General features: G+C 43.8%; 1 protein-coding gene across 7 annotated transcripts in view; it reads right to left on the bottom strand.

The window, feature by feature from the left end:
* Nucleotides 1-13,963, bottom strand: part of ITGB6 (integrin subunit beta 6) — a 158,961-nt gene that overhangs the window by 50,757 nt on the left and 94,241 nt on the right. For all 7 annotated transcript variants that reach the window (XM_017342884.3, XM_070070781.1, XM_051849508.2 and 4 more), the window contains one exon: nucleotides 1,819-1,908. In XM_017342884.3, coding sequence (XP_017198373.2) covers nucleotides 1,819-1,908 — 90 coding nt within the window. The remainder of the gene's footprint in view (nucleotides 1-1,818; nucleotides 1,909-13,963) is intronic.

Genomic DNA, 13,963 nt, shown 5'->3' with positions numbered 1-13,963 from the left:
CGGCCCGATGTGGGAAGCACATGTGCTAACCTGCATCCTAGCCACTAGGCCAAATGTCCCTTTCCTCTCTCGTGCCTGTTTTTTTTTTAAAGGCACAGTGGCACAGTGAGTTAAGCGGCCCCTTGCGGTGCTGGCATCCCGTGCAGACCAGAAGCCAGGAGCCATTTTTTTTTAAAGATTTATTTATTTATTTCAAAGTCAGAGTTACACAGAGAGAGGAGAGGGAGGAATGGAGGGAGGAAGGGGGAGGGAGGGAGGGGGGGAGGTCTTCCATCTTCTGGTTCACTCCCCAATTGGCCGCAAAGGCTAAATCTGAGCTGATCCAAAGCCAGGAGCCAGGAGATTCTTCCAGGTCTCCCATGCAGGTGCAGAGGCCCAAGCACGTGGGCACTCTTCTGCTTTCCCAGGCCATAGCAGAGAGCTGGATCGGAATTGGAGCAGCCGGGACTCAAACCAGCACCCATATGAGACGCAGGTATTTACCTGCTATGCCACAGTACCACTCCCATGCTGGCATCCTGTATGAGTGCCAGTTTGAGTTTCAGCTGCTCTGTTTCCAATCCAGCTCCCTGCTAATGTGCCTGGGAAAGGTAGTGGAATGTCGCCTGAGTGCTTGGGACCTGCCACCCACATGGGAGACCCAGATGGAGTTCCAGGCTCCTGGCTTCAGCCTGACCCAGCTCCAGCTGTTGCAGCCATGTGGGGAGTAAATTAGCAGATGGCAGATTCCTCTCTCTGTCTATCCCTCTCTGTAATTCTTCTTTGTGTCACTCTGCCTTTCAAATAACTGAATAAATCTTTAGGGGGAAAAAAAGTTCCGCAGATGATTTTGATGTTTAGTTAGGGAACACTGGTGCAATGTATGCTAAATATTGGCATATATTGCATTTGGATCATTTATTTATAATTTTAAAACATAGATTAAGAGGATTTCATTCATTATTAGGTAACAAATGTTTGTAGCAAATGCAAGAGTTTATTGCTTTATAAAAATTTACTTTTTGCATGCCTATCCTAATTCAGTGCTTCATTTTTATCTCTCTGTGTGTGGTTGTTTATCTTCCTTTGTAAATAAGGGCAAAGAAAGGGATGGTATTTAGGAAACAAAAGAGTTGGCAGTTGGCCCTCCTTCAGTGACTAATTGAATTATGAAATGGGGACAAAGAAATAGTCACCTGCAGATATGGGTCTTATTTTAAGGAGGAATTCTGTCCTTGGGCATTAATTCACCAAGTCAAGGCAAAAGATTGTACAAACACTCATAAAACCAAGGGCAAAATTCCCTGGTTCTCCAAAGTAGAGATCCTAAAACATGGTGTGCCTGGTGTGCTGTGAGTGTTTTGGTGTGTAGCCAATGCTTGTATTTTTGCTTTCATTAAGATCTCGTCTCATTAAGCCTACGGAGTTAGTTCTCCACATAACTCTGTTACTCACTGGTAATTTAAACTTAATTTTTTTTCAGACAGAGAGCTTAATTGTATGACTCATGGAGCCTTTTCAGTCAAATTAAAATTTTGCCAAGGACAGTGCTGCTGTTGGTTCTTATTATAAAAACAATCTCCATTAAGGATCGGGTTCATGATTTTTCTACCTTCTGTTTGCTTTACCTGTCAGGTGGAATATCTACAAATGATGTAACCAAAATTTATAATGTATATTTTGGCTGCCTTAACACAGAGACATTTTCTTTGGATAAACACTGTCTGTACCAACAAATGAGAATGCATTTCACTGCCTGAAACACATCTTAGTTTCTGAAAACCAGAGGAACGAAAAAAATATAACAAAAAGACAAAACCACGCTGTAAAGCTCCATACTTCATACGCAGAGATGATCAGCTGGAGGACGTTCCCGGAATCCTGCTGCAGCAGCCCAACGGTAGCACCAGGAATCAGTTTCGCGTAGTTCTGTGCACACAAAGGAAGAGGACGTCAGTCTTCCTTCGAGGGGCTTGAGAAAGTGGCGGGCGCAGCCTGCTGCCCGGATTCTCTCGGTTTCACTGGCTGGGGGGTGGGCAATGGCTTCAGATAATAATGGGATGTTTCTCCTAAAGGCTGACACCATGCATCATGCCACTTCCTGCCTCAAGGGGGCAATGGACTGGCCCCAGCTGCCACTGGGGAAATCTAGTCTCTTTGTCTGCCTTCGTCTAGGATTGGGATTGAGATCCCAACAGAATTCTCAGATAATAACATTTATATAGCATCTTCTTTTGTCTGAAAAACTGGGGCTGTATCTCGACATTTCTCTTTTTATTTGCAATGTTGGAGTCTGTGCTTTGGCATGTATGGGCAGTGAGGGAACAGGTGCTCTGTAAGTCATTCCAATTTGGGGGCCTTAAAGACTAATCTGTTGGTAGAGAAGTGGAGTGAATGATGGGCTGCTTGCTGTTAACGCTCCCTTTCCTACCAGGGCTGTCAGCACCATGCTGGGGTTGGTCGCGATGCTCTCAACCTCATCATGATTAATTGAGTTAAACATCTGCATTCTCCAGTGGGAGAACTCACAGGATCAGTTCAAGGCTCAAGGTCTTGAACCAGAGCATGACCTAGGAAGGAAGCTTTGCAAAGCAGAGGACTTCTACAGACGGCTGAATATCGCCCATCTCTTATTAAACTTTAGGTTTTAAAACTTGATTTTCAAGTGACGAGTTTTGTAAAGTGTGTGATACGCATCCCTGTCTTCTTAAACTCTCAGGAATACTTTGTGGTTTTTTTTTTTTCTTGAAGGCATAGAGCTATACTTATTAATGTTAACTATCATTCTATAGTCATCAAAGGCTGTGAAAAGCCACGGAGAGGTCACACCTGCACCAAATGAGCCCTGTTTGCTATGCTTTTGTTTCTTGCATTTGTTTTTAAATACTTTCAACTTTCTCCTTGTTAAGCACTAAGGTATCACTGGCCCACTAATTACTCACTTATTCATTTACTTGTTGCATCCAACACCATCCATTAGGTAGGCTTCATGTGTGGTGCTGCATCAACAAGAGACTATGCTTTTTCTGTCAGCTGTGGCCTTCTAAGTTTCTGTGTGTTGTGAAATTGCATGACTGAGTTCATTAAAATTGTATGCAGAAAAGAGCAAAGGGGTTTTGACGAAAGGATTTGGGGCATCTGCAATAGTTCAAACAACATCCTCTCTTATTTCAAAGATTTAAGTGGATTAGAAACTCACAAAACTAAATTAGCATTAATACTTGTCATTCATTGTGATAGTGATATTAAGCAAATAAATCAGGACAAAGGGAACCCAGGAGAGGAACCTGTGATGCCAGGGAGACTTTTGGTGCCAATAGATCACAAGATGGAACCAGAAGGGCTTCTGGATATATCCAAGCTTTCTATACCTCTCCTGAAAAAAATGAGCTTTGGTTTTGATTTGTCAGTTTTGTAATGTTCTCCCTATTTCAGTGTTAATGATCCTGTTTAAGTTTGAAGTTGCTGGAAATCTGAACTCTTAAGTGTGTCAGATGTTGCTCTGCTTTGGCTCTGTGTTTTCTCATTGAGTGGGCTGTAGGCAGAAATCCAGGTAACTTTCCTCACCTTACTGCATGTGCCACGTCACGGCCTGCTGACACAGGGCCCCTCTGCTTCTCTGAGCCAGGTAGAACTTGTAAAATCTGAGCAAGGCCTGGTTCACTGGCTTACTCTTCAAATAAACACATGTCAGAAAGGGCTGTGAAGCATGCAACCTGTGGTTACCAGTGAATACACAAAGAGGAACTTGAATTCCACTCAAATGGAGCTGGAATGTGTGTAAATTTGACTGATTCCACAAGGGAAGGGAGAGGGAACCTTTAGAACTTGACAAAGGTTGAGGTCCTTTTGAAAAAGTATTTCGGGGCTCTTAGGTTTGTATGAAACCGCCAAGATCCTTGAAAACCATCCCGATATCCCCAAGGATGAGACGTCATGGGGTATTTTTTGCAAGTACTATTTCAAGTGGCCTCCAAACTTGGGGTTAATTATTGGCTAACAAAGCTGAATCCATCGACTTGCTCAGGCATAATTATGGTCCTGCATGTGGTATGACATTTGGCATTTGGCTCTTAGGACAAGTGGTTAACATGAATAGCATGTGATGATTGCCACTAGAGTGAGGGTATAAAGGAATTGGCAGCCAGTAGCAGTAACCAATTTTAACACTGACAGTTGCTATTAATTAATTTCTGGATGTTGATCCTCACCAAGAGCATTTCAAATAATTCACTAAGAACACAGGCATTGTGACTTTCTCATCTAACACTGTAAAAATATGCTTTAAACCTTGTATTCTGATTATTGTAAATATCATGTATCAAATGCCTTCCTTTCATTAAAGTCCTAAAGTGCTATTATAAATTGCCATGATGAAACATGTTTAATGTTAGAGAAAGGATGATTTTGCATGCCCGGGTGGGATGAATGATAGCATTGTAAGTCTAAAAGCTGACGCTTGGATATTGGAAATCGTCAACCCTGTAAACATGATGCTGCATGAGCTGATGAGAAATGCAAGCTCCCGTGCTTGGGCTTGAGCTCTCTGTTATCTTTCTGTGGATTATCCTAATTATGGATTTTTCTCCCCTCCTCCCTGCCATGCCACCCAGGAGTTCCTGAGGTTGCTTTTCACACTCTTTCTGATGACCTTAGTTTTTCAGAATGTCCTTCTTCAAGCCCTATTTATTTGTTTACTCTGCCCTGTTTCAAAAAATGATTTCTCATTTGTCCGACTGTCTGCATTTGCTCCCTGCAAGTCTCCTTCTTGTCAGGGAGAGAGGGTGAGACACAGAACAGGAGCTCATTCAGCAGGCAGGCATCAAATGATACAGCGGAGGGGACCTGGATTCACAGCTCACACTCGGGCTCCTCCCAGGGAGTCTCCAAATTCATGGAGCTCAGGGTCTGGCTGCCGGAGGCAGCTGTCAGGTGTTCGCTCCTCTTGGGCTAAGGGCAGGGGAACATGCAGCCACACACCTGCTGCCTCCCTTACCTGCAGACAGGTTGCTGGTTGGCTTTTTCTTCAAAGAGACTCTGGCTGAGGACCCTGGCAGCCCCTCCCTGGCTTTTATGCTTTCTTGGCCTCCTCACCCTTGGAAGGGACAGCTCCTGATATGACCTCTTTCCTGCTAGTTAACTCTTCAGAGTCTGGCTGTTTAGTATTAACTGTGTGCTTGCTGGGGATCTTGATTTGGTTTCTGCCTCGGATGGTGACTCCAGTCTGAACCCACCTATCCTAGTCTTGTGACATTTCTGGTATAGTCTCATAGAGTCTGCAGTACCTTAGAGCTCATTAGCCATCATTTTATAGAGATCATACTACCCAGGCCCCTCATTAGAGGGTGGAACAGCCAAAGATGACTTGCCACATATCAGCTAATGCCATTTTTAAAAATTATTTTTTAATTTTCCTTTTTAAAAAAATAGTTTTATTTGAAAAGCAGAGATACTGGGGGGAGCAAAGAAAGAAGAGGAGGAGGGAGAAGGAGAGGGATTAATTGATTTTCCACCTACTGGTTCATTCCCCACAAGAGTCAGGGCTGCACCAGGCTGAAACCAGGAGCCTGGAGCTCGAACCAGGCTTCCCACGTGGGAAGTCTTTGAGCGATCACCTGCTGCCTCCCAAGGTGTGCATTAGCAAGAAGCTGGATCAGAAGCTGAAGAGCTGAGACTCAAACTCTGATACGGGATGTGAGTGTCCCAAGTGACATCTTAACTGCTGTATCAAATGCAAGACCCTAATAATAGTTTAATGAAGAATCTGGAAAATCAAACACTTAGAGCAACCAGCTACTTCTCTTTAGATCCCTTGCTTCTTAACTCTTTCTCTGAAGCCTCACTAATATAGCATTGATGTCACTACTTTTTTATTGTTACATTTTTCAATTTACTAATATAGAGAGAACAGATTTCATTAACTTCATAGATACAATTCCAAGAATATGACGAAAAAGACATATCTGATAAAAGTTTGTGATCTGAAATAAAGAACTCTTAAAACTCAACAATAAGAAACAACTATAATAAATGGATTAAAAAGTGAATCAAAGACATTGACAGCTCAACAAAAAAATATATAGATGACAAATAAGCATAGAGAAAGATGCTTTTATCATATGTCATCAGGGAAATGTAAATGAAACAAAATGAGGTACTACAATACACTTAGTAGAAAGACCAAAATCCAGATCTCTGAGAACACCTAATGCTGGTAAGGATGTAGAGATAAAGGAACTCTCCTGCACTGCTGGTGGAAATCAAATGATAAAGCCACTGAGGAAGACATTTGGCAGTTTCTTACAGAACTACACATGCACTTACTCCATGACCACAGGACCCTGCAGTCAACGCCCTGATATTCACCCAAAGGATTATACCTATTTTATTCATAATTGCCAAAACCTGGAAGCAACCCAGATGTCCTTCAGTGGGTGAATGGATAAATAAACTGTGGTGCATTCATTCAATGGAATGTTATTTAGTACTAAACATAAAGCAGCTCTCAAGTCATGCAAAGATATCAAGGCAATTTAAATGCATATTACTAAGTAAAAGAAGCTGCTCTGGAAAGGCTACACACTCCATGATTCCAACTAGCTGACACTGCGGAAAAGGCAAAAACTATGGAGACAGTAAAAACATCGGTGACTGTCAGGGGTTGAAGGGGAAGCATATGGGGGCCAATAGGTGAATGATGTTTAGGGCAGTGGAATTACTCTGTATGACACCATAATGGTGTACACATATCATAATATATTTGTCCAAATGCATAGGGTGTGTGAAACTATGAGTGAACTCTAATGTAAACTATGAAATATTAATATGGGATCATCATCACTTACAGCAAATGTACCACTCTAGAGGAAGTTATGGATAATGAGGGAGGTTATACATGTATGGGACAGGGGTATATGGGCCTCATGGCATTGAGGCCGAGAACTTCATGAACTTGCCTGAGGTCATTCCTCCACATGGTAGTAGAATGGATGCCACCTGCACCCTTGTCCCTAACACTGGAGCTCTCAACCAGATGACTCATGTTAGGTGCCTGACAATGGCTCTGTGGGTCCCCTGATGATGTCATCACTGAGTCTGAGAGAGGTTAATGAATTAAGTCAGAGACTGGGAATGTTCATTTTCTTGGGTACTGCAAGTTGGATAACTTAAAGCCTCAGAATTATATTATCTCACTATCTGGAGGCCAGAACTCTGAGTTCAAGGTGTCAGCAGGACAGCGCTCCTCCCAAGACCTGGTGGAGGCCACCCTTGCCTCTTCCTAGCTTCTGGTGATGCCAGCAATCCCTGGTGGGCCTCCACTTGCCCAGGCACCACTCTAATCTGCCTCCATTGTCACACAGTGTCCCCCTTCATGCATCTGTGTTTCTTCTCTTTTTCATATAAAGGCATCAGTCATAATAGACTATCCTACTCCAGTATGACCTTATATTACATTAACTAATTTATATCCACAATGACAAATTCTGTGATTCTGGGTGACATGATTCAACATATAACACTGGGCTAGGAATCTTTCAGTTTCTTTAACCTTCATCTCTTAGCTTAACTGGACAAGTGAGTACCTTGCCTAGTCACAGAAGTAATGAGCGATCTAAACAGGTCTTGAGGGGCTGGCGCCATGATATTGTAGCAGGTTAAGTCTCTGCCTGTGGTGCCAGCAAACCATATGGCACTACTTTGAGTCCCAGCTGCTCTACTTCTGATCCAGCTCCCTGCTGATGGCCTGGGAAAGCAGTGGAAGATGACCCAAGTGCTTGGGCAGCTGTATCCAGGTGTCCGATGAAGTGGGCCCTTGCACCCACTTTGGAGACCTGGATGAAGCTCCTGGCTCCTGACTTTGGATTGGCCCAGCTCTGGCTCTTGCAGCCATTTGGGGAGTGAGCCAGAGGATGGAAAACCTCTCTCTGTCTCTGTCTCTCTGTCTCTGTCTCTGTAACTCTGCCTCTCAAATAAATAAATAATAATAATAATAATAAAGAAACAAATAGGCTTTGAATCTAAATCCAGTGCTCACTCTTTCCTGCCAGGTCCCTGCAGAAGCACTGGTGCAAATGCCAATAGCAAGTGAGGGTGACAGTCTCATTAGAAAGTTAAGATGATAATGTCACATATATGTGGATATATGAATATACAAATACATACATATGGGTATTTCAAAAAGTTTATGGATCTGGAATAAAGGATAAGTATATTTTGGTGTAAAATTTTTGAAATCCATGCACTACTATTTTACCATAACACATATTTTCCATGAATTTTTTGAAGACCCTCATATAGGAACTTTCTTACCCAGAGCAAAAAGTCAGGAAGAAAAACGGTTTGTGGCTGTAATGACTTTCAAACTCAAAGGCTGCATCTTGAAAGAAATGTAGGAAGTAGCAAAAACATAAAGGCCATAAAAAAAATTTCCCAGGGGACTGTAGCATGCTATTTATGTGGTCAAAGGAAAACAGCTCTTTGCTGGCGAAGACACACTTTGGTGGAGCCGGGGGTGTTTCTTCCAGAGCTAGGGGCGGGCTGCGCCTACTGAAATCAGTCCTGCTTCTGAAGGCAATCAGAAGGCTTTCTTCCCGTGAGGTCTTTCATTCTTGTGGGGCTTTATTCCGGCTGGTTCTCGTGTTCATTATCAGTAAACGCAGGGCTCCTAGTATTATGCGAAAGTTTACCCCTAGGCTTGACTGTGTTACTAGGACACCCAAGATTCCAAAAAGACCATGTAATTGTTTCTGGCACAGAGGGAGCAAGAATGTCTGTGTCTGAGTTGCATGAAATCCGCTTTGCCTTGGGGCTTCAATTGTCAGCATTCCGCAGTCAGGCAGGTAGTGATGGGAGTGTGCTAATTAGATCAGCTGCTCAATCTTGAAGTCTGTACTAGCAATGACTAGGTAGTCGGCTTCAGAACTTTTGAGCACTACCTGTCTTTCTCCCGGTCTGCCCTGAATGTAATTATCTTGTCAGCCAAAAAGCCGTAGCACACAGCTGAACGGCGCTCAGCGGCACTAACAGGGTGATCAGGAAAGGCGAATGGACCCACGGTGCGTGACTGTTCTGAGACAAACAAATGCATGGGGACGCATTGAGAATGGAAACGGGGAGAACAAAGAGACCACGTGGAGTATCTGTTCCTGAGAACACTTCAGATCTTCTCTTAATAAGATTACCCTGCCTTTGGAGAGAGGGCAGCTCAGGACCTTGCCTGGGAAATGCAGAGCCCCAAAGCTTTAGAAAGATCTTTTAAAATGGCAAGCAGAGAGGGGTTCAGGAGCAGCCCATGTGCTCTGCAGACCAAAAGGCAGGTAATAAAACTTTGAAGGATGGCGAGCAGGAAGGCGAGGAAGGGGGCGAGAAAATAGCAGGCAGGTGTATGTGCAAGGACTACTGAAGAGCGATCAGCCTCGACACTGGAGTGGACTGTTGGCACCAGCGTCCCTGGGCACTGGTTACAAATGCAGAATCTTAGGCCACACCCAGATCTTCTGAATCAGTGTCTGCATTTCAACAAGATCTCGAGGGGCCTGATGCACCAGGGGAGATTTTAAACACCACTGGTGCCTGGGTCTCAGCCCCCACCAAACCAGATCTTTATCTGATCAGGGTGCAGTCTGGTCATTGAGTTGCTTTTTTTTTTTTTTTTTTCCCTTCAAAAGCCCTCTAGCAAAATCTAATAGTGAGCACCACTGCTAGAGTATGTTATGTCCAGGAGGGGCTGTGGCAATTTAGAAAGTTAAAAGCATTAGGTTTTTTAGATCTATATGATCACGGCCGGTGCCGCGGCTCACTAGGATAATCCTCCGCCTGCAGCGGCGGCACACTGGGTTCTAGTCCCGCTTGGGGTGCCGGTTCTGTCCCGGTTGCTCCTCTTCCAGTCCAGCTCTCTGCTGTGGCCTGGGAGTGCAGTGGAGGATGGCCCAAGTGCTTGGGCCCTGCACCCCATGGGAGACTAGGAGAAGCACCTGGCTCCTGGCTTCGGATGGGCGCAGCGCGCTGGCAGTAGCAGCCATTTGGGGGGTGAACCAACAGAAGGAAGACCTTTCTCTCTGTCTCTCTCTGTCTAACTCTGTCTGTCAAAAAAAAAAAAAAATCAATATGACCACAACTCATACTGGATCTCCTGCCTGTCATACACTTGGAACACATAAACTTAGATCAAAGTGGTAGTTTTTAAAAAGGTTGTGATAACCTTTAGACAAAAAGCCTGAGATTTCTTGTTGTTTTTTGTTTGCTCATTTTTAGTTTGAAAGGCAGAGAGAGTACGTTCCCATTTACTAGTTCACTCCCCTAGATGTCTGAAATGCTTGGGGCTGATTCAGGTTCAGGCTCAAGCCAATGAAGTAGGCAGGCATACAGGCTAAAATTGATTAGATTGTGAACTGGAAGACCACGCCTTTGCCATGCCCCTGTGTGACCGCATGCCCCTACCTGATGCCTTCGCCACACCACAGGGAGCAGCAAGACCCTCACTGCCTGAGTTAGATTTGAATTTCAGAAAAAGAAAAAGTTCTGGTATGACTATATCCCAAATGTTACATAGGATAAACTTGTACTAAAAGCTTTTCTTTATTTTAAATTTAAATTTAACTGGACATCCTGTATTTTTATGTGTAAAATCTGGCAATCCTATAGATAAAAACAAACAAACCAATAACTCCTGAATTCATAAATGAAGTGTGCCCAAATCGCTCAAGTTCAATAAATGATTTCCAAAATTATTTACTTTCTGAAAATTCAATATTTCAGAGGCAGTAAAATGTTTTAAGCTGTTTTTCAATTACTACGAGCCTCTTGGTATCACATTTTGGATTCTTTCACATAACAAGGCATAAAATTAACATATATCATACTCCCTAATTCTTCTCGTGTCCTGTGGCTGTCTGTGTAACTTGTCCCTCGTGCCTTGATGCCATCAATAGTGTTGAAAAGACTGTGCCATGCAGAAAATGCTGGATTACGATACTGCTCCTGTGTGGTGAGCCAAGCTGGAGCGAGTTCTCTGTGAGCATAGCTGTGCTTTGAGTCATCCTCCAAGGCACTAACCCAGGTGGCCAAACGGCACCACAGCAAAGGCATCCCGGGCCAGATGAGTGGCTGAAGACTCCCTTTGTCCTGCAGGACCCGGAGAAAGTGGCCAGAGGGTTGCACAGCTTTGAGCACTTTGCAGTCCAGAGAGGAATCTTCTTCACAAACGCACCGTGCTCACTAAGGGGCTGCTTTTGGGGATAAGGAAATACTAATAGAAATCACGTGTGGGTCCTATTAAAGTCATCACATGAACATGGAAAACAATAACCAAAGAGCATGTAGATATGCAAGAAAAAGCAACCCGACAGGTTAAAAGACCTGGGCAAGTCTGAGGGCTGCTTGTGGAAGTGGGTTAGTTTGCTTTTATTTGAAAGCAGACATCCTATAAATATGGCAAGCAGAGGCTCAGAATTTTGTAGGGTGTTCTTGCTTTCATCTAACATTATTTTTTGTCACTAAAAGTGTTGCAAAACTGTCGCTCCCCCTCTTCGTGGAGGAACGACACCAAACCCTGCCTAGGCTTCATATCCGAGTCACGGCACCATTATGTCGCTCCCCGTCTTCGTGGAGGAACGACACAGGACCCTGCGCTGTTCTTTCGTCTGCTCGGCCCTTCCCGGGTTGGCTGCCAGTCCTTCCACCTCCGTGGAAGGGTGGTTCCCCCTGCCACATTCCCCACTTCCGCGGGGGAGTGGCACACCGCCGGCCGGCTCTCTCGGGGGCTGCACAGGTGTTCCTTCAGCTAGATGTTCCCCTTAGATGTTCCTCGTGCATGCCGTCTCTCTCCTCCTTTATAGTCCTCCTCCGCCAATCTTAACTCGGCTGCCTACACGCCGAGTACGCTGCTCTCCTCCAATCAGGAGCAGGTCCTGCAGCTTGTCAAGTTGGTGAGAGGCAGCTGGGTAGAAGCTGTTGCCTCCTCTCCCAGCGCCATATTGTGGGAGAGCAGATGCATAGAATAAGTCTTAATTCCAGTAACTCAGTCCAGTCCGGGTTGCTCCCAACAAAAACTACATGTAATTTAATTTTATGCCTTTTAAGATTATAAAGTTATATAAACAAATTAAAAAATTTTTGAATGTACTTAATATGTGTAGTAAGATGCTGAATACGTTAAGATATGTATATTGTATGAAAAGGAAGAGGACAGAGGAGATGCTATGCTCAAATGTCAACAGTGGTTAGTGACCAAGTCTGAGTGGGGAATTTAGGAGCTTTGATTTCTTCCTTGTGTTTTTTTGTACCCCCACCCTCTGGCAAATAATATGTACTAATTTATAATCAGAAAAAGAGTAATTCAAACTTTTGTTTTGCTTTGACCACACTTCAGCACTGCATTGCTGATGGGAGCATAATTGATACAACTGTTTCGGATGACAACCTGGACCAACACAGAAAAATGGCTGTTGTGGTCCTCTGGGGAGTGAAACAGCGGATGGCAGACCTCTCCATCCCTCCCTCTCTCTATGTGACTCTGATTTAAAAAAAAATAGAACAAAAATAATTCATCTATTGATTCCTATCTCAGGCAGCTCCAATCCACCCTTGGTCTAGGCATTCCAAGGGAATTTTTTTTAAGGTGGGTTGCTTTATTTAAAAGGCTGTTTCTCTGGTGGTCTAATGGTTAGCCATTAGCATATTCTTTCATGACAGCAGATCCATCACTACTTATCTCAGTGTTGAGGTTAGAGACTCAGATGGTCAGAATTCAAATCCTGCCTCTCATAAGCAACTCGCTTACCTGGGTTCTGTAGCCCTGAGATGGAGGTTGCATGATAAAATCAGCATGTCGCGTTAAGCTCCAGATTGTCACCTAACAAGCTCTTGGCTGACTTTCCTTGTTACCCCATTGCTATCGCTGTCATGGCTGCAGATCATCCTGGCTGTCAGTTTTCACCCCAATGAAGTGAAGAATTTGGTTCAACACTGTGACACTGTTAGCATCAAATTAGATTGCAAATTAATTGACTGCTCCCTCTAACAAAGATGTTGAAGATAAATGAGTACAAACAACAGCAGCCATGAAAATCCTGGCCCCTCTGCAAAACTCTGCCCTGGGGTCTCTCCCAAAACACAATCTCTAGAACACACCCATTTTGGTTTTCAGGCAAATCACCTATTTGCTGGTCGGCTAGTGCTCTAGGAGATGTCTTGAGGAAATCACTGTGTCTTAGTCTGTTCCGTGGTCACAAACTCTGGCCTGGCTCATGAGTGTTGCTCATGAAATGTTTGATGAATGAATAAATGACTGTGCAGTCAGTAGCATACTCTAGGAATTCCAGGTGTTGTGTGATTCTTGAAACATGTAGATCTTGTAGTCACGAAATTCCATTTTATATTTCTACCTGGGTTGACCTAGTAGGCATCTCATTAAGGCCCTGTTTCCCTTTGTGGTTTATTTTCTTTCTTCTCTAGAAGCAAAGTTCTGGGTGTGATCTGTGGGGTGACTATTGCTGATTCTTCGTGGCTGAGATTTCTTCATTAGTCTGGAAAAGTCTCCTAACAACTCTGCCTGATATTCTGAAAGCATGGGTTCTGTTTCCGGGTCCTGCCTCTCAGAGGGATATTTTCATTAATGAGGAAGGTGTCGGCAGTGGGCTGTCCTGCCTTTGTTCCCAGATACCATCATTTAAGGAGAAATAAAAATCCTTTCCATTGCATTTGAATTAAGAGCAATTTAGGAAGTCTCTGGAAATGTCTTGTAATCCAGAAGTAGTCTTTTTATTCCCAGATGATTTTATTTTCACAAAAATCGTGAGTTAGGAATATCCCATTACAGGATGGGATTGACAGGCTAAATAACAACTTCATAGACCATTCCCTAAAATTGGCTACCTGGCAGCTAACTAAATGCCTGTGGAGACCCTCCAGGGTCACAGACACTGGGGCTCCAGCTTCACCCTGATACAGTTCAGGTTACTGTGGGCCTTTGAGGAGTGTGCCA

This window comes from Oryctolagus cuniculus, chromosome 3, assembly GCF_964237555.1.
Source record: "Oryctolagus cuniculus chromosome 3, mOryCun1.1, whole genome shotgun sequence".
NCBI lineage: Eukaryota > Metazoa > Chordata > Mammalia > Lagomorpha > Leporidae > Oryctolagus > Oryctolagus cuniculus.
The sequence above is the reverse complement of the archived record's forward strand: the minus strand, read 5'-3'. Positions and strand labels throughout refer to the sequence as shown.